We start from the raw sequence: 20,086 nt of genomic DNA on the forward strand, positions 1-20,086 counted from the left end.
TTCACTGACTATGCTAAAGCCTTTGACTGTGTGGATCACAACAAACTGTGGAAAATTCTTCAAGAGATGGGAATACCAGACCACCTTACCTGTCTCCTGAGAAACTGGTATGTGGGTAAAGAAGTAACAGTTAGAACCCTGCATGGAACAACTGACTGGTTCAAACTTGGGAAAGAAGTACAACAAGGTTATATATTGTCATCCTGCTTATCTAACTTATATGCAGAATACATCTTGCAAAATGCTAGGCTGGATCAATCACAAGCTGGAATCAAGATTGCTGGGAGAAATATCAACAATCTCAGATATGCAGATAATACCACTATAATGCCATAAAGTGAAGAAGAACTAAAGAGCCTCTTGATGAGGGTCAAAGAGTGAAAAAGTTGGCTTAAAATTCAACATTCAAAAAACTAAGCTCACAGCCTCCAGTCCCATCAAGTCATGGCAAATAGATGGGAAAACGTGGGAATAGTGACCAATTTTATTCTCTTGGGCTCCAAAATCATTGCAGATAGTGACTGCAGTCATGTAATTAAAAGATGCTTGCTCCTTGGAAGAAAAGCTACAACAAACCTAGACAGCATATTAAAAAGCAGAGACATTACTTTGCCGACAAAGGTCTACACAGTTAAAGTTACGGTTTTTCCAGCAGCCATGTACGGATGTGAGAATTGGACCATAAAAAAGGCTGAGCGCCGAAGAATTGGAGCTTTCTAATTGTGGTGGAGAAAACTCTTGAGACTCCCTTGGACTGCAAGGAGATCCAACCAGTCAGTCCTAAAGGAAATCAGTTCTGAATATTCACTGGAAGGACTGATGCTGAAGTTGAAGCTCCAATACTTTGGCCACCTGGTGTGAAGAACTGACTCACTGGAAAAGATCTTGATGCTGGGAAAGACTGAAGGCAGGAGGAGAAGGGAACAACAGAGGACGAGATGGTTTGAGGGCATCACCAACTAAACGGACATGAAATTGAGCAAGCTCTGGGAGATAGTGAAGGACAAGGAAGCCTGGCGTGCTGCAGTCTATAGGGTTGTAAAGAGTCCAACATGAATTAGCAACTGAACAACAAGTGCCTGATACAGCACTTGAAGGCATTCTGTCTAGTGCTGCTTACTCAGTGCCTTAAATGTGTCCTTCCTGACGCAGACTGGCCTTTGGTCGCAGAGAAGTAGTGAAGAGACAAGATTAGGCAGCAGACAGACCCCATTCCTGTGTTACAACCCCAGAAAACAAACTCTAAAACTTCAGGATTCTAATTTGTAAAACATGAACAAAAGTTGTACCCACTTCAGGTGAAACAACGCCTGTCTGAAATGAGGACTGAAGAGACAAGGCCTGTGAACCGCTTAGTGCAATGGCTGAAACAGCGTTTTCAGACAACCTGGACAGGGTGACCGACAGCAGGTACCTGCCGAGTGCCACTGAGTTAAATGTGAGCTCTTAGGACTAGTTCCCTCCACACAGGACATAACTTGCACGGTGCTGGACAAGTGTGAAGCAAATACCCAACTGCCGCTAGCCAACAGGGATGGAAGAGAGGAGGAAGGGCTGTCTCAGTAAGCGGGGAAGGGTCCCTGACCCCTCACTTCTCTAGACACAGTCTCAGAGGAGGAGCTGAAAGGCGAACCAGGGGGGAGAACAGAGAGGCTTTTCCAATCCCAAAGGCTCAAAGCCAACCAGAACAGGGTGTGCCACTCAGTCCAATGACTAGTAGCAGCGTATCTGATCTTAATTATGACAGAAAAATGTCCAGGCAGAAAGAAGGGAATCTGGGGTGACCTAATGAGGAGTTAATCTACCTCATCAGAGCTCTCCAACCTTGGACGGGTTCTCATGAGCTTGGCGACGCAGGGTTACAGCACAGTAGAGTTTATGCTCTGAGTCCCCTGTCCATTCGGTGCCCAGCAGCCTGTGGCTGGCATCAACAACTAAGCAGCATGGACACCTACTGAAGATACACTGAAACACTCACAAGTGCCAAGATCTGTGCGTGGGGTAGAATCCCAGAGGAAGGAAACAGTATTTACGTAGGATATGACATCTATCTAAATCTAGGAAGTAAGGAAAAGGGCAACAAGGCAATGCATTTGCCACTGAGCAACTGCCTAACCTGAAACCTCTGCCCACAATCTAGCCCCCAAGCAGCCACGAACCCTCTTTTGGTCACCCCACGGGGTAAAAGACTGAAAGCTCCCATTCTGGCCCTAACCCAATGGCACCACCAGTCCTTTCAGACAACCCAGACAAGGCGGCTGACAACAGACACATGATAGTCAAGGGTCACTGAGTTAATGGACTATCTGGAAAAAGCAAATACACAATAGTTTCTCTCACACTGGAATAAAAAAATTGTGCATACAACTAGCTACTATTAACTGTGTTTTAGAATCCTGTGTTAAGCTCAAAAATTAGAAAGATGGGGTAAGCTGCTGTTATAGTAACCACAGAATTTGATCATTTCTAGGACTTTCCCATAATCCCATACAACCTTAGGAAAAGTCTGATTTATTAGCAATATCTATACTATATTAACTTTATTTCTAGGAATGAATGCTTATAAAAGGCTACAACATACTAAAGCACTTTGTTTTTTTAGTATTCACTTTTTGTTTTTAAATGACTCACACTGAAGAGACACTTCCTTTTCCTGGATCAGTCTGTGCAAAATCTTTAACTATTACTGAGATGGATGATGAGAAGATGATAATGAACAACAGTGTTATTCATTAAAAGGTACTGAACACGTAGCATGTTCTAGGCATTATCCTAAGTCCTTTATACATTTTTTCCTTTCTACAAAGTAGGAACTCGGAACTACGAGGATAAATATCTTGCCTAAGAGCTTGTAATAAACCCAACACATGTGGTTTTTCCTATAGTGTCTGAAACAGACTGCTGGTTGTTGTTAAGCATCAGATGTCGTCAGCTTTGCATGAAGAGCCTACTTAAAAAACAGAAGTGTCACTCTGAGCACTAAATTTTAACTTGGCAGAGCAGAAATGTAGGAATGAGGAAAACAGGTTCTCATCTTCCAATCTCATGTTTTTGGGAGGGTAGCCTGGCAGCGTTATTTTCTTGAGGGGCCTCCCCAAGGAATGCATAGGTCTTTTCTCTTATATTGGTCAGTTCTCTCAGAGAGGACTCCTCCAGTCTCCTCTCTGAGAGGCAAAATAAGCCTTGTATCCTCAAGTCCAGAGTCTTTCTGCCTCAACTCTCCAGAAAGAAAACCATCAATCTTTCGCTAGGGACTGAGAGAAACAATCTGGGCATTTCACTGCTTCTTAGGAAAACCTCTAGTCAATCCACCTGTCTTGGTTCCGTCCACATCTCTTCTTTAGGAAGTACCTGCTGCTTTTTATTTATGAGTCTTTCTAGTGTCCTCTGGCACACACTGCCTTGCTTTTGGATTTCTTCTGCCAGTTTAAGTTGTAGCTTTCTCTTTCCGCTAAGAAGTACCTTATCTTCTGTTCATCTGTTTTCTAGCTTTTAAAATTTGGTTGCTGTTGCCTCCTCTCTCGTTCTCTTTATTTTGTAGGTTTTTGTCTTTTTTACCCTTTATTGTCATATTTGTGGAGGTTTTGGTAGGGAGTAGGGTTAAGCACATGTGTTCAATCTGTCACGTTTTATCAGAAGACTTCTATAGGCTGTTTGAGCTTTCTGTGGCTGGCAATAGATTATATAACCTAAAAGTAATGATGATAAAGAAAATGTACTTAGAGCATTCAAGTATTTTTCATCAGTAATACCCTCTGTTTAAAAAAGAAGGAAACAAACATCTTGAGTAAGATACTTAACCTTTCTGATTTTCAACAAATTATGAAACAAAAGGCTAAAATAGTTTCTTAATAACTCTTTAAACTCTAATATCCTTCAACAAAGGCCAAAAAGAAATCACAGTACTACATCTGCTCAACCTAAACCATTTTATTGAAAACATTTGTGCACACATATTAAGACTCGTACATGGATGGTACGCTAAGGGTTAACAGTAGTGTTAAGACACAATCCCTAAATATTACCTTTTTTTTCCTGGGGGGAGAAAGGATAATCACATGTTAACATTATTCAGGATTACTTTCAGCAATGAAACATAGGTTAATCAAGCTTGGGAAGTTCCTACTTAGAGTAGTACGTTACATAACACTGCAGTAAGTTCTTAAAGCATAAAACTTCAGCCATATTCACTGTACCTTGTCTGCTCTGATTTTTTAAAAAATAAAACATTTTACCTATATCTTGTGGTGCTGGAGAAGACTCCTGAGAGTCCCTTGTACAGCAAAGGGATCAAACCAGTCAATCCTAAAGGAAATCAACCCTGAATATTTATTGGAAGGACTGATGCTGAAGCTGAAGCGCCAATACTTTGGTCACCTGATGTTAAGAGCTGACTCACTGGAAAAGACCCTGATGCTGGGAAAGACTGAAGACCAAAGGAGAAGAGGGTGGCAGAGGATGAAATGGTTGTATAGCATCACTGACTCAGTGGACATGAATCTAAACAAACTCTGGGGGATAGTGGAGGACCGAGGAGCCTGGCATGCTCCACAGTGTACAAAGAGATGGATAGGACTTAGCGACTAAACAATAACAAAAGGGTCAAGAAGGGTCTTGAGGACTGGAGCCCACAAGATTGTGAAACCAACATAAACAGTATCTGACCTAGGCTGAAGCTCAGCAGAGCATCAAGGAACTTCTGTGGCAATGTCCTGTAGCACGTCTGCAGAAAGCCTGGGAAACTGAGAACATACATCACATCACAGTCTCACTTCCTGGGAAATACGATAACCATCTTCAAACTTATCTTTAGAGACACAAAGCTAAACACCATTCCCCTCTTCCTGAAACTCTACGTGTGGACCCCACTGCTTTACCTGGAGGGGCAGCCCAGTCTAACAAACAGAAACACGTCAATGTTTAGTGAATTCAGTACCATATCACAACAGGGAACAAGTGTCTCCTCCTTTGCACACTGTGGAGAACCATCTGCATTACAGCATGATATCACACACAATGCCACCTTTTCCTCTAGTAAATATGACCGAACTTTTCATTTCGTGCAAAGGCCACATGGGATGTGACATTACACACAAGCCATATCTCTAGGAAAATTTTATTTTGTATTAACTCAAGGAATAAAAAAGACTTGAAGGGTTGAGTTAAAATTTCAACTTTAGTGAATTTAGGTCATTCAAAAGTCAGGACTGCTGTTTGATACGCTTTAATGATTTTTTTGTTTTCTGGTTATCCTACTCTCTTCTTCAGTGAAGAACCTGCTGCCAAGAAATGTGAACATCACTTTTATTCACTGAATCAAAGAAATTTGCATGATTTGGTATAGAGAAGAGCTTGTCTTTCATGTCTAAATGGAATACATTTGTTGATATACATTCAATATACATATATATATATATCTGAAATAAGAGTAGGAGATGTGGGGAATTCCCTGGCTGTCCTGTAGTTAGGACTCTGCACCCTCATAGCTGAGGCCCTGGGTTTAATTCCTGGTCAGGGAACTAAAATCCTACAAGCCATGCAGTGTGGCCAAACAAAAAATATTATAATTAAAAAAAAAATCAGTACCCAACATTTTTTGAACTCTTGTATTATTCCAGTCACTGTACCACTTTCTAAAGACTATTTCATTTATATATTAGAACAACTCTATATAAGGTAAGTATATTTTCCCCATCTTACAGATGAGGAAGCTGATCATCAAAGGGTTAAATAACTTCCCCAAGGAAAGACAGTTAACATAAAACAAGGGCAGAATTTAAACCCAGACAGTCTGACTCCAGAGCTCTTGACAACTAAGCATACTGCCTGGTACCATAATTAGGTGATTCTAGGGGCAAAGTCTCTTATTAATTTTCTATCAATAATGGGAGCTTCTAAATGCTCTAGTCTGAGTATCAACAACAGAAAAGTCAAAGTGTTAGTCGCTCCATCGTGTCAGACTCTTTGTGATCCCAATGATTGTAGCCCACCAGGCTCCTCTGTCCATGGAGTTCTCCAGGCAAGAATACTGGAGTGGGTTGCTGTTACCTTCTCCAACGGATCTTCCCAATCCAGGGATAGAACCTGGGTCTCCTGCACTGCAGGTGGATTTTTACCAGCTGAGCCACCAGGTTAGCCTGTCAACCACAGAACAGGAGGTCTATTCTAATTAAGATAAGCCTCTAGAAGGAGGAGGATTTGGCTAGAAAACTTTGACTCGTGATTTCAGAAGTTAGAGATACAATCATTTGGTCTGAATTGTACTGAATGAAAGCCACTGTTGTTTCCTGTTTCTGGAATGGGACATTATAAATAGATGTTCGGCAAACCCGTCAATCCCAGCGTTTCTACTCTTATTCACTAATGACAATTGTCACCATTTGCTATTATATTCCATCAATGACTCTATGCATCTAATGGTATCACAGACATGTATATCTGATACATTCCATGCATTATGGAATTACGTGTCTTATTTCCTTATAAGTTTATACATATATTCACACATAAGAAAATGTTATCAAATGGAATAATATGCATTTTATAGCTAAGAAGCAGAGCTATAGCCATTCCAAAAATGTAAATACCTAAAAGTACAAATAAAAGAACGAGTAAAATAAAACTTAAGAGGGGTGGTAGGTAGGAGAAAGGGCCCATGCTGACTCAGCGGCAAGGCATCCTGTAAGAAAAGCAGAGAGCTGAAAAGGAGCTCTTCAAAGTATCCATCCAGTCCTTTCACCTTCTTCATTACAAGCAAAGTGTGCTTGGACCAATTATGTAAACTTGGCTGAGAGCTCTTTAACAATTTTATTATGTAAATTATATTCACTGAGAGAAGGAAATGGCAACCCACTCCAGTACTCTTGCCTGGAGAATCCCAGGGACGGGGGAGCCTGGTGGGCTGCCATCTATGGGGTCGCACAGAGTCGGACACGACTGACGCGACTTAGCAGCAGCAGCAGCAGCAGAGCCTTAATGTACTGCTCTCTTTCTCTTCTCCCAGCAGTCCCAATGCTAAGTCACTGCAGTGGGTGGAACTGCAGAAATATATGGGTGAGGTGGAGTGGAAACAATTCAGAGAGAAGCCTCACAAAGGAGAGGGGATTCTGCCATGGTCTATGACTCTAGACATCTATCTAAGAGAGCTTCAAAATAATCAGTCTATTACAAAGTTCATTTTCCCGTAATAATGTCCACCAGTTCTGTACTCAGCATCTCTATGCTGAGTATAGTATCAGATCTCAAGAACAAGATGAAAACACAAGACTTCTTAAAGTCTACTGCATTCATCCTTTGATCATTAGAGGACATTACTGTTCTTGTAAGATGCTGTAGTCATTCTTGATAAGATTAGGATTAAAGGCAGTACCAAAGATAATTTCCAAAAGAAATATAAATGTAAGAATAAATACAGTATATATGCAACTATGTGTTATTTATATACCTATTGACAGGAAGGAGAATCACCCACAAGGTATCCCATAAGGTATCTAAAGCTTTGATTCTCTACCTCCTATCCAATTCTACTTATAATTGTAATGATTTTTGATGTAATCTTCATACAACTACACTCCATTACAAATAACTATATGCCTTTGGGAAAGTCTTTTATTCCTTTTGACATAGTTTCTAGCTCTGTAAATTAGACTATTTTGAACAGTTGAAATAGACTATGAATCTGTAACATAACCCTGTCGTTGAAAGTCCACCAACAGACTATTTCATTCTCCCCACACAAAAATGAATATAGACACCCCCTCCACACCCCCACGCTGATAAGTCTTTCTCTTCTCTCACTATGGGCTGCTAGGGAGGAACTGACCACTACGCCTGCTGCTTTCACCCATAATCCCAAATCAACTGAGTCAAATGAATAGTAGTTTCACTGCTTCCAGGTAGATTCATGTGCATTCGTTTTATCCCAAGCTATAGTGGGAAGAATAAAAACTAGATTTTTGTGACACTCCGAACATAGCAGTGTTCCACTACTGTTATGATTTATTCAGTGTGGATTTGGAGTGCTGGTGGTAAAGAGAAGACACTTTAGAATTGCCTGTCTCAGCTGAGATGGGATTTTGTGATTATCTAGAGTCACAGAATGCACTGCTTATCCACCCAAGGAGTTGGTCTACAAGAAGGTCAAAGACTTGGAGAGTCCCTGCTATCATGGCACTTTAAAGATCAAAAGTCTACAACAAAGAGAGATGATATCAGAGAACTCTGACCTACTATACACACAATGAGTAACTAATAAGGCCCTACAGTATAGCACAGGGAACTCTACTCAATACTCGGTAATGACCTCCATGGGAGAAGAACCTAAAAAAGAGTGGATGTATGTGTATGTATAACTGATTCACTTTGCTATACAGCAGAAATTAACACAACACTGTAAATCAACTGTACTCCAATGAAAGTTAAAAGCAACAGCAAAAACCAAACAAAAAACCCAAGAACTCTGACCAGAGAAACTGCAAGGAAAGCCCATATATCTAAGAGAATGGACCTGCTGTTCTAAAATGCACTAATGTTTACTGTGTGATATATAGAAGTCTACCATGTTTTCTTGTTTTTTTTGAGGTTTAAAAAGCAAAGGGAAACAACAAATTTCATGCTTTCTTTAATCTTAGTGAATATTAATCATTTCATCATCATGACTTCAATGACTGTCAAAGACCTGAGGTGAAAATGGAAGTAATAAAAAATCTTAGCTGAAAACACAGAACTAACTCTGACATAAGTGAAGTGAAAGTGAAAGTCACTCAGTCGTGTCCAACTTTTTGCGACCCCATGGACTACACAGCCCACGGAATTCTCCAGGCCAGAATTCCTTCTCCAGGGGATCTTCCCAACCCAGGGATCGAACTCACGTCTCCCGCACTGCAGGTGGATTCTTTACCAGCTGAGCCACAAGGGAAGTCCTGACATAAATCATAGCAGTTATTCGATCTGTCTCTGAGAGTAAAGGAAATAAAAGCAAAAATAAAAGAAATGGGGCCTTATTAAACTTAAAAGCTTTCGCATAGCAAATGAAACCATAAACAAAACCAAAAGTCAACCCACAGAATGGGAGAGAACAAGACTGACAAGGGATTAATTTCCAAAATATACAAACAACTCATATAGCTCAAAAAAAAAAAAAGAAAGGGGGAGGCAGAAGACCTAAGGAGACATTTCTCCAAGACATGTATTTCTTAAGTAATATATCCAGTCTTCCACGTATTGATTTTTGTTTCCCCTACTGTTTTATTTCTTCTTTCTAACTACAGACGTGCAATCGGAAGATAATAACACAAACTTTTCAGCTGCTGTATTCTGAGTCAAACAAGGTTTCACTTACAACGTGTATATCATGGACAGGAAAGTTTACTCCAATATAATCAGAAAGGGAAGAAGGCTTCTTCTGCTCCTTATACCTGCAAACATTTTTTAAAAATCTGTTTTTCTTTTGTGCTGAAAATAGTACAGAGATAAAATGAATATCCACTGACAGAATGTAAAATCACTGCATAATAAAATATGTATCAGAATCTAGTTTAATAGTCAAGTAGTCAAAATGTTGTTACAAGTAATTAAGCAGTTCAAAATATACATGGAATGCTGGGCTGCGTTTCCAGGGCAACAAAATGCCAAGTTTCATATTACCTTCTGCAATAATTAACTGAAGTATTTACATTTAAAGTGGCACCTTTCACACGTTTCTGAAGGTTGCTACACTAGTGCAATTATAATGCTGATCAAGAAACTGTGCTTTGAAAAACTACCCACCTGGTACAGACTCGTTAAAAAAAAGACCAAAAAAACTGTTAGTGTACTCCAGATGCTCGGATTGCATTTTTGTACTAGATCTTGAGAGTAGAGTAAGAATGGAAAAACTGAAACACTTTCAGCAGAAGTAGCTGTGATACGCATATTGTATTTACCAGTATCAAGACAACCGCTATAAAGCAATGTCTGTACCATAAAGCAAAACAAGGAATAGTAATCACAGTTCTTGTCTGACTTCCTTCCTGACCACTACCCATTACCCTACACTCCACCATGGCCTTTAGACAAGTATAACAGAGATTTCATTTGTAGGCCATTTTCAGCCTGCCAGCAATGATCATTATATCGCTATATTGACGACTCTAAGGTGAAGTCATGACAGCTGAAATAAGCCCACGGTAAAAGAGGAATGTCTGCCAAGAGCAGACATCAACAGTGGTAGGACCAGGGGTAAGTTACCTGCTATATGTATAAACTCGTTGGCCAGCAAGTTCAAACATATATACTCATGCACGTTATACTCACTAACCTCTATTTGAGGAAAATGGCATAATGGTTAAATGGCCAGGCTTCAACTCTCTGATCTGGGTTTGATTTCATTGCCAGCTACTTCCTTGACAGCTATTGTGTGTTTTTAGGCAAGCTACTTAATTTCTTCTGATTTTCCTTTTTCTTACCTATAAAATGAGGAAAATAAAGACTATCCATTGAAAAGCTTATAAGGAAGCTCAATTAGTAATATAAGATCATGTGCTCAGCACATGAAAGAAAGCTGCTGTTATGATCTCTACGCTCACCACTTTTACTCAACATAGTTTTGAAAGTTCTAGCCAAGGCAATCAGAGAAGAAAAGAAATCCAAGGTGGAAAAAAAGAAGTAAAACAGTCACTGTTTGCAGACGACATGATACTATACACAGAAAATCCTACAGATGTTACCAGAAAACTACTAGTGCTCATCAGTGAATTTGGTAAAGTTGCAGGATACAAAATTAACACACAGAAAGTACTTGCATTGCTATACACTAACAATGAAAGATCAGAAAGAGAAATTAAGGAAACAATCCCAATCACCATTGCATCAAAAATAATAAAATACCTAGGAATAAACCTACCTATGAGACAAAAGACCTTTACTCTGAAAACTGTAAGAAACTGAAGATGACACAAACCCGATGGGAGGATAGATATATCATTTTCTTGGACTGAAAGAATCTGTCAAAATGACGATACTACCTAAGACAATGTACAGATTCAATGCAATCTCTATCAAATTACCAATGGCATTTTTCACAGAAAAAGAGCAAAAACTTTTAAAATTTATATGGAAACACTAAAGACCCTTACTACCCAAAGCAATCTTGAGAAAGAAAAATGGAACTGGAGGACTCAGACTCCCTGACCTCAGCTATATGACAAAAATACAGTAATGAAAACAGTATGGCAATGGCACAAAAAAACAGAAATATAGATCAATGGAACAGCATAGGAAGCCCAGAAATAAATCCACACACCTGTGGCCAATTAATCTATGACAAGAAAGCAAAAATATACAATGGAGAAGACAGTCTCTTCAATAAGTGGTGCTGGGAAAACTGAACAGATACAAATAACATACTGAAACTAGAACAATCTCTAATAGCATACACAAAAATAAACTCAAAAGGATCAAAGACCTAAATGTGAGGCGGGACACTACAAAACTCTTAGAGGAAAATAGCTTTTAACTTAAATCACAGTAATATCCTGTTTGATCCGTCTAGAATAATAAACATAAAAACAAAAATAAACAAATGGGATCTAATTAAACTTAAAACCTTCTGCACAGCAAAGGAAAACGCCAACAAAAATGAAAAGACAACCCACAGAATAGGAGACATTTACAAAGTGACCAACAGGGATTAAGCTCCAAAATATACAAATAGCTCATGCAGCTCAATACAAAAAACACAAAACAAACAAACAAAAAAACCACAACCCAATAAAAAAAAAAGGACAGAATATCTAAACAGACGTTTCTCCAAAGAAGACATACAGATGGCCAAAAAGCACATGAAACAATGCTCAACAGCACCAATTATCAGAGCAATGCAAATCAAAACTACAATGAAGTATCACCTCACACATGATTGGAATGGCCATCACCAGAAAGTTTACAAATAAGCACTGGAGAGGAGGTGGAGAAAAGAGAACCCTCCTACACTGCTGGTAGGACTGTAAATTGGTACAGTCACTATGAAGAACAGTACTGAAGTTTCTTAAAAAGCTAAAAACAGAACTACCATATGACCTAGCAATCCCATTCCTGGGCATACATCCAGAGGAAGCCATAATATGAAAAGATACATGTACCCCAGTGTTCACTGCAGCAATTTTTACGACAGCCAAGACAAGGAAAAAAACTATATATACCCACTGAGGAATGGATAAAGAAGATGTGGTATATATACGCAACTGAATATAACTTAACCACAAAAAAAGAAATAACATTCCATGCAGCAACATGGATGGACCTGGAAGTTAGTCAGATAATGGCAAAAACAAGGTAGGTGGTTGGCTTTGAGAAGAAAATAATTATAAGATGGAATAGCAACCAGACTGTGAGGAGAGCTCAGAAATGAAACTCAGGGTACTTCTTTGGGAGAACTGCAAAAAAATGACTCTCATCTTGCAGCTTAAGACAGTGGTAAGATTTCAGGAAAGAAGAGGTGCAGATACTCATTTATTTAACAGGCAATTACTGAACATTTATTACTTTTATTATGTAGAATACTTTTTAAGGTCCTTTGTTAATTGTCAAATTTTATTAGACAAGGTTTACTCAAAATGCAGACAATCTCACAATTTGATAATATCACAAAGCTAGGTCCCGTGTGACCAGTGTGACCTGAGTGACGCAAGCCAACTTCTACCAGTGGGCGAGTCAGGGGTTACTGCTAGCTGGAGTGATCTGAAATGGCATCATGGAGTTTGGACACTTGGGATCTGGCAGACATTTAAAACTGAATCCCCAGGGCAAGAGCAGGGTCCAATTTACAGATCAAATAAAATTAATACTCATTAAGCAAAACTGAATGAGCCAAGAAAGTTAATTCCATAAATGCAGGCTTTATGTTAGGGATTAGTGATATCTGGCTGGAAAATTAGGTTGGAACCAAATTAAACAGTCTGGGCTATTTTTGAAATATGTGGCATGAAGAACAGGAATGACCCTTAGGGGGTAGAAAGGCTTGGGTAATCACTTTATTCCTCTTCTAACTTCACATCTAGTATATGATAGTAGATCTACTGATGACTGTCAGAACATATGAGTCACATAGTTTTATCACCTTAATAAAGTTTACTTGGACAGACACTTCATCGAGTCATAAAATAAGTGAATGATGATGTTTACATCTCTATTTTACAACTGGGAATTGAAAATCAAAGGCGCCATGAATACAACTTGTAAAACACAGCACTATTTAGTGTCTTAATTGGAAAAGAGGCCTGATTCTGTTATAAAAACTAAGAATATGACTTCAAGTAGACTATAATATTTATGAATTTAACTAAGGTCAAATATCTTATTTTAAACTAATGATTAGACTATTAAAGTGAAAGCAGGATTCTAATTTGAAATTTGTTAATGATATTTTCTCTTCTTTGAAAGTTTGCTATGAACAAAATTTGAATATAAATAGCAGAAACAGAAAACAGGTTAGAGCTTGATTTAGGACGCTATTCCATAGAGCAAAGAGAAGAAGGCACAGAATGTGAAGGGAGAAGTAAGAGGCGCTGGTGAAGAAGTTAAAGAGTGAACTACAGATGCAAGGGTATTAAAAGTACCTCATGAAGAACAGTACAAGAGAGTGAAAATTTGAGAGAGGACATAGACCTGCCTATCATTCTCACAGAGTTGAAAAGACATTGCAGCTAGAAAATTAGATATCCACAACGCTGCCTCCTCCTACTTCGAAGACCCACACCTTCCTTTTCTGAGCTGCTCCAGTATCAGCTTCCCCGAGGACCCCTAGATGGAGTATACACACGACTGCTCCAACTCCCAACCCCAGTAAAGAAGCTGAACAGCAAGTTCCCGTGGCCTGAATCTGAACCAAAGTCCCCAAATGGCACCATGTGCTTCTCATGTTCTGTGTATCAGCTGCCAACTTAGCTCCTAGCTATAGGCAGAGAAATGACAAGGAAAATGTTACTCAACTACAGGAGAAGGAACTCCTATAGCAAAAGGGGGTCAGAAATGTGCTGTGTGTTACCATCAGGTTCATGAACCTTTCCTCACAGTAGAAAACATGCTGAATTTTAAGGCAAAAGGGCCCCCAAACCTTCTCAAAGCAGGGCTCCGAGCTCTAGGGAAAGCCATCTGGACACTGGTGTCCCTTTGTACCTACAGAATGTGTTAATGTCTCCAAAGCGTCTCTATGTATGAGCTGAGTGATTCCTGCATGACTTAAAAAAAATTTTTTGTACTCCTTAATTTTTACTGGAGTACAGTTGCTTTACATGACTTTCTGTCTTTAAAGATAAGAAAACTGAAGTCAGCAAGGCTAGCTAACCTGACAAGGATGAGACCATAAAAATCATTTTGATGGACCCACACAGAACTTGCAGTCCAGGGCTGTTAACCCACACCACTTTCCTAGACTGCTATTCTGTTTCATAATGAAATTTATTTGTAATTGCCTAAATATATGTCCTTACTTGCTCAAACAATGGGTTTGGAGGAAGACAAAGTGTCTGTAGTTCAGAGTTTTAAATGACATTAATTTGATTTTGGATTTCATTCAGCAAATACTTATTGAGGCTCAACTATGTTTCAGGCACAGGTAAGCACTGGGAATACAAAAATCAAATAAGACAGAATCATTATCCTTAAAAAGTTCACCTTAGATTGGTTTTTCTCCAGAAGCACATTTTGTCCAAAGTCAAAAATGTCAGCAGTCAAAATAAAATTTACTGCTGCCAAAGATGCAGATATCAAAACAAATTAAAAAGAATCTGTACTATATTGCAGTAATAAGATATCAAGATCTTTAAAAAAAAAGCACTCAGATGTTGCTCTCCAAATAAATATCCAGGTCAACCATGTGAATCACTACCAAGCACTTGGCCAAAAAGATCTAACAGTAGAGCTCAAATGATTACACTCTGCAAAGAAAAGTAATACTTAGAAAAGAGAGAGGAAAAAAAAATTACACAGAGGCATTAATAACTACTTTCATGGTGACTCCAACCTCAACTAACATGGGCATGTAAACTAGCCTCAGGAGTTTCCTGACTTGTTTTTCAAACCTATATTCAATTCAGAGTTAAATGTTCTTTTTATGTTGGAAAAAGATCTAAAAGCAAGCTTCTTAAAATGTAATAAAATTTTGGAATCATAAACATGACAGTTGATCACTGGACTATAACAGAATATAAAAATCATTCTTTCTTTCAGTTTTCTAAAAGCCCAGAGGCTTACAGACACATCTACTAGCAAGTCAAAACAAATACCGGGCAACTTTTGCCTCTGTCCCTAAGAAGATTCTATTATTCTCTTTACCTCATGAGTGTTTCTGAATAGGAAGGCAAGTGTTTTGGCACCACTATGGAAGGTGATATGAATACCGAGCCTGATATATGAGAGTGTACTTTCAGGAGAATGAGATACATCATCACAATTTCATGTTAATTTAAATTTAAACGTGCCTGGATGTTTGTGGAGCTAACAAGTAATGCTTTTATGAGATTAGGTGATATGGGAAATAAGTGTTCTTCCAGGCTGAGAGGAGGACTCAGAACTTCAAAGGTTTAGGATCAAGGTCCTCTGCTGTCACTCGCTAGCTGTCTGACCTTGGAAAAGTTTCTCCTCTGGCTTACATCCTTTATCTACAAAAGAAGGGCAAAAACAGTATCTGTCCTCTCAATTTTATAGGCTCTCATATTAAGATGATAAACAAAAAATGAGGTAACAATGTACTTTTGCACAGATAAAAAGTAATTTCTATTTGACCTTTATATTGATGACCCACAACGTCACTCCAATTGATGGGTGGTCAAATGGACATTTGAGAGGTTTGTTCAGCTTCATCCCAATCTGACTGAGCATTCCTGAAGGCAGGGAGTCAGTGTGACCAGTCTCCAGCACTCCCACTTAAGGAAGCACATTACTGAGTGATGTAACTAGCCAGCTCCGGAGCCAACAGCTCAGATGGGAAGGAGGAGGCAGGGGAAGGAATACGCACACGCTTTCTTGCTAATTCTTTCACTGACTACATCATTTTTTCAAGATTGTTATGTACAGTTTTGTTTTGTAAAGTGGCCCAAAGGTGGGAACAGGGACTAAATCAGCCCTAGCAACTGTGTAATCAAGTAAAAGGTTGTACCTTTCAGAAAAAGATGCCTTTTCTCTAATTTATCCACCTGGAAGAGGCAGTCTTTTTCTTATTTGCACAAAGATGCCCTAAATGCTCTTTGAGGTCCTGGTCACATGTCAGACTTTCAACCATCACTTGAGCCTCTCCACTAGGGAGAGGAAAGATGGAATCTATATTCAAATAAGGTCTTTCAAAGACGCTTCAGTTGATAAGGTTGTTAAACACAGGAGAAAAGGGAATAATGGAGGTTAAGCAGAGGTGGGCAGAACTGTGGACTTTTACTTAAAACAAATGTGGTGCTAATGGATAAAAAGGTGGATTAGTGGAACAACACAGAAAGTTTAGACACAGAGCCAAACCCAAATAAGAAATTAGCGCATGATAAGGTAGCATTTTATATCAGTAGGCAAAAAAAAAAAAAAAAGGATTATTCAATAAATGGCATTAGGTTAACTAGGAAGCTATTTGCTTTAAGCGTGTGTGGAGGCCTGTGTATGTATGAATCCGTACTTCACACAATTAAACCAAAATAAACTCCAGATGAATATTTACACATGAAAAACAAAAGCATACAGTCACTGATGGAAAATATGGAAAAATTTCTTGGGACATAGTGTCACTCTTAGTCTGATGCAAAAGTCATAAAAATAAACGAATTACATACAAAATTAAAATGTCTACATAGCAGAAACTATCATAAAACAAAGCAATTAAAAAATAAACCCAAAAAGTAATAAGAAAAATATTCATCAATTCAAGGTCATTCCCTAACATCGAGAGGTCCTACAGATTAATCAGTTCAGTTCAGTTGCTCAGTCGTGTCCGACTCTTTGCGACCCCATGAATTGCAGCACGCCAGGCCTCTCTGTCCATCACCAACTCCCAGAGTCTACCCAAACCCATGTCCATCAAGTCGGTGATGCCATCCAACCATCTCATCCTCTGTCGTCCCCTTCTCCTCCCGCCCCCAATCCTACCCAGCATTAGGGTCTCTTCCAATGAGTCAACCCTTCGCACGAGGTGGCCAAAGTATTGGAGTTTCAGCTTCAACATCAGACCTTCCAATGAACACCCAGGATTGATCTCTTTTAGGATGGATTGATTGGATCTCCTTGCAATCCAAGGGACTCTAAAGAGTCTTCTCCAACACCACAGTTCAAAAGCATCAATTCTGCGGCACTCAGCTTTCTTCACCATCCAACTCTCACATCCATACATGACCACTGGAAAAACCATAGCCTTGACTAGACGGACTTTTGTTGGCAAAGCAATGTCTCTGCTTTTAAATATGCTATCTAGGTTGGCCATAACCTTCCTTCCAAGGAGTAAGCGTCTTTTAATTTCATGGCTGCAGTCACCATCAGCAGTGATTCTGGAGCCCCCAAAAATAAAGTCTGACACTGTTTCCACTGTTTCCCCATCTATTTCCCATGGAGTGATGGGACCAGATGCCATGATCTTAGTTTTCTGAACGTTGAGCTTTAACCCAACTTTTTCACTCTCCTCCTTCACCTTCATCAAGAGGCTCTTTAGTTCTTCTTCGCTCTCTGCCATAAGGGTGGTGTCATCCGCATATCTGATGTTATTGATATTTCTCCCAGCAATCTTGACTCCAGCTTGTGTTTCTTGCAGCCCAGCGTTTCGCAAGATGTACTCTGCATATAAGGTAAGTAAGCAGGGTGACAATATACAGCTTTGACGTACTCCTTTGCCTATTTGGAACCAGTCTGTTGTTCCATGTCCAGTTCTAACTGTTGCTTCCTGACCTGCATACAGGTTTCTCAAGAGACAGGTCAGATGGTCTGGTATTCCCATCTCTTTCAGAATTTTCCACAGATTAATACAGATTAATTAATACAGATTAATAAGAGGCCAACAACTCAGCAAAAAGACAGGATAAAAGATAAGTTCACAGAAATATGAATACTTACGCATGTAAGAACCAGTCAACTTCACCAATAATAAAAATAAATGCAAAATAAAACTACACTGAGAAGCTATGTATCAGTTCAAAATGTTAACTTGTAATTTAAAATCTTCTTAAGAAGAAAACTCAAGGCCCAGATGACTTCAATGGTGAATCCTTTCAAATGTGGAAGAAATAATATAAATCTTATATAAAAATTTCAGACAATAAAAGGAGAAAATACTTTCCAATACATTTGGTGACATCATCTAATCCTGATGCTAAAACCACACAAAGATGTTACAAGCAAAGAAATTTACACCAGTATTACTGACAACAAAGACACAAATGTGTCTACCAAATATTAATAAACTAAGTACATATCAAGACAATACATTCTTGGGCATTTATCTTAAGAACGCTAGGTGGATTAACATTTAAAAAGGAATCAAGAGTAATTCAGTACTATAACAGAATGGAGAAGATAATCCATATGACAGTCCCTATAGCTGTAGAAACAGTACTGGAAAAGACCCTGATGCTGGGAAAAGCTGAAGGCAAGAAGAGAAGAGGGTGACGGAGGATGAGATGGTTGGATGGTATCACTGACTCAAGGGACATGAGTTTGAGCAAACTCAGGCATATAGTGATGGACAGAGAAGCCTGGGTGTGCTGCAGTTCATGCGGTTGCAGAGTCAGACACAACTCTGTGACTGAACAACAACAAGCATATTGCTGATCTATAGATTTAACAAAATCCCAATCAGAATTCCAGCAGGAATTCTGTGTAACAGAAACTGACAATCTAATTCTAGTATATGGAAGGTAAAGAACCTAAATAACCATAATAATATTGAAAAAAGAACAAAGTTGAAGGACTCACAGTACCTACCTTCAGGACACAGTAATTAAGAATGTGATATTAGCATTTGAATCAATTAGACAAATCAATGGAAAAGAAGAGAGAAAACAGAAAAATTCATATGGAAAAAAATGAATGCTTACACTTATCTCATACCATACAAAGAATCAGTTAGAGATCTAAAATTAAATTAAGCCTACAATTTAAAACTATAACGTTTTTAAGAAGAAAACAGAAGAATATCTATGACAAGGGATAGACAATACTACTTAGAACACAGAAAACAATAACCATAGGAGATTGCTAATTAGATTTCATCAAAATTAAAAATGCGTATTCATCAAAACTCACCTTTAAGAAACTAAAGAGAAAAGCTTATATTAGGAGAAAATATCTGCAAAACATCTCTAAGAACTAATAATGAGAATCGGATTACTTACTGTCAGAAGGGAGCTACAAAATAAGGTAAAGGATAAGACCAAAATGAAACCCGAACTGTTAGACTTGGATAGACTGATTTTCTAGCTGTAACCACCGAGAATCCCTGGGTACAATGACACTCCAGTAGCAATGAGCACAGCTGACATCCAGATATTGACTTCTGAATACCACTCTACTCTAAAAAGAACAGGACTCTGGCAAACTGGCTAATTCCAGGAGTGTGGCAGGTAAAGTATAAGATGAGACTACAATATCTTCCTGTGCTAGAAAATAAGAAAATGCTCAAAGAATGAGCGAGACGTAACAGAACAATGCAAGAGAGATGGTCTCCTACTGACCAAATCTGGGACAATTTGGCAATCAAAATATTACTAAGTAATGGATCAGAACTGAGTAAAATACAATCAAGAGGCCTTATGACAGAAATAAATGAATACATATGGAAATGAAGGGAAAGGACAAGCTTTCTTACAATAGAATGCTAACTAAAACACAAACAGAAGGATGCAATTAGAAAATCATGAAGGCTTCCCTAGCGGCGCAGTGGTAGACAATCCACCCGCCAATGCAGGAGACAAGTTCAGTTCCTGATCTGGGAAGATCCCACATGCTGCAGACTAAGTATGCGCCACAACTATCGAGCCTGTGCTCCAGAGCCCGGGAGTTGCAACTATTGAGCCCACATGCTGCAACTACTGAAGTCTGCGCGCCCTAGAGACTGTGCTCTGAAACAAGAGAAGCCACCACAGTG

At 39.0% G+C, this 20,086-nt stretch overlaps 1 protein-coding gene and 1 long non-coding RNA gene across 8 annotated transcripts in view; one reads left to right on the forward strand and one right to left on the reverse strand.

The window, feature by feature from the left end:
• The window catches only part of MRPS27 (mitochondrial ribosomal protein S27), a 118,187-nt gene that overhangs the window by 53,074 nt on the left and 45,027 nt on the right, over positions 1–20,086 (reverse strand). The window contains exon 1 of one of the 7 annotated variants that reach the window (XM_081518537.1): positions 8,871–8,949. The exons of the other annotated variants lie outside the window; for them this stretch is intronic. Coding sequence (XP_081374663.1) covers positions 8,871–8,935 — 65 coding nt within the window. The 5' untranslated portion in view covers positions 8,936–8,949. Of the gene's footprint in view, positions 1–8,870; positions 8,950–20,086 lie in introns of those variants that run through there. 7 annotated transcript variants of the gene reach the window in all.
• LOC145516824 (uncharacterized) overlaps positions 1–20,086 on the forward strand; it is a 47,958-nt gene that overhangs the window by 16,455 nt on the left and 11,417 nt on the right. The gene's annotated exons all lie outside the window — the stretch shown is intronic.

This window comes from Giraffa tippelskirchi, chromosome 8 (genome assembly GCF_054371585.1).
Source record: "Giraffa tippelskirchi isolate mGirTip1 chromosome 8, T2T-mGirTip1v1.2.pri, whole genome shotgun sequence".
Classification (NCBI taxonomy): domain Eukaryota; kingdom Metazoa; phylum Chordata; class Mammalia; order Artiodactyla; family Giraffidae; genus Giraffa; species Giraffa tippelskirchi.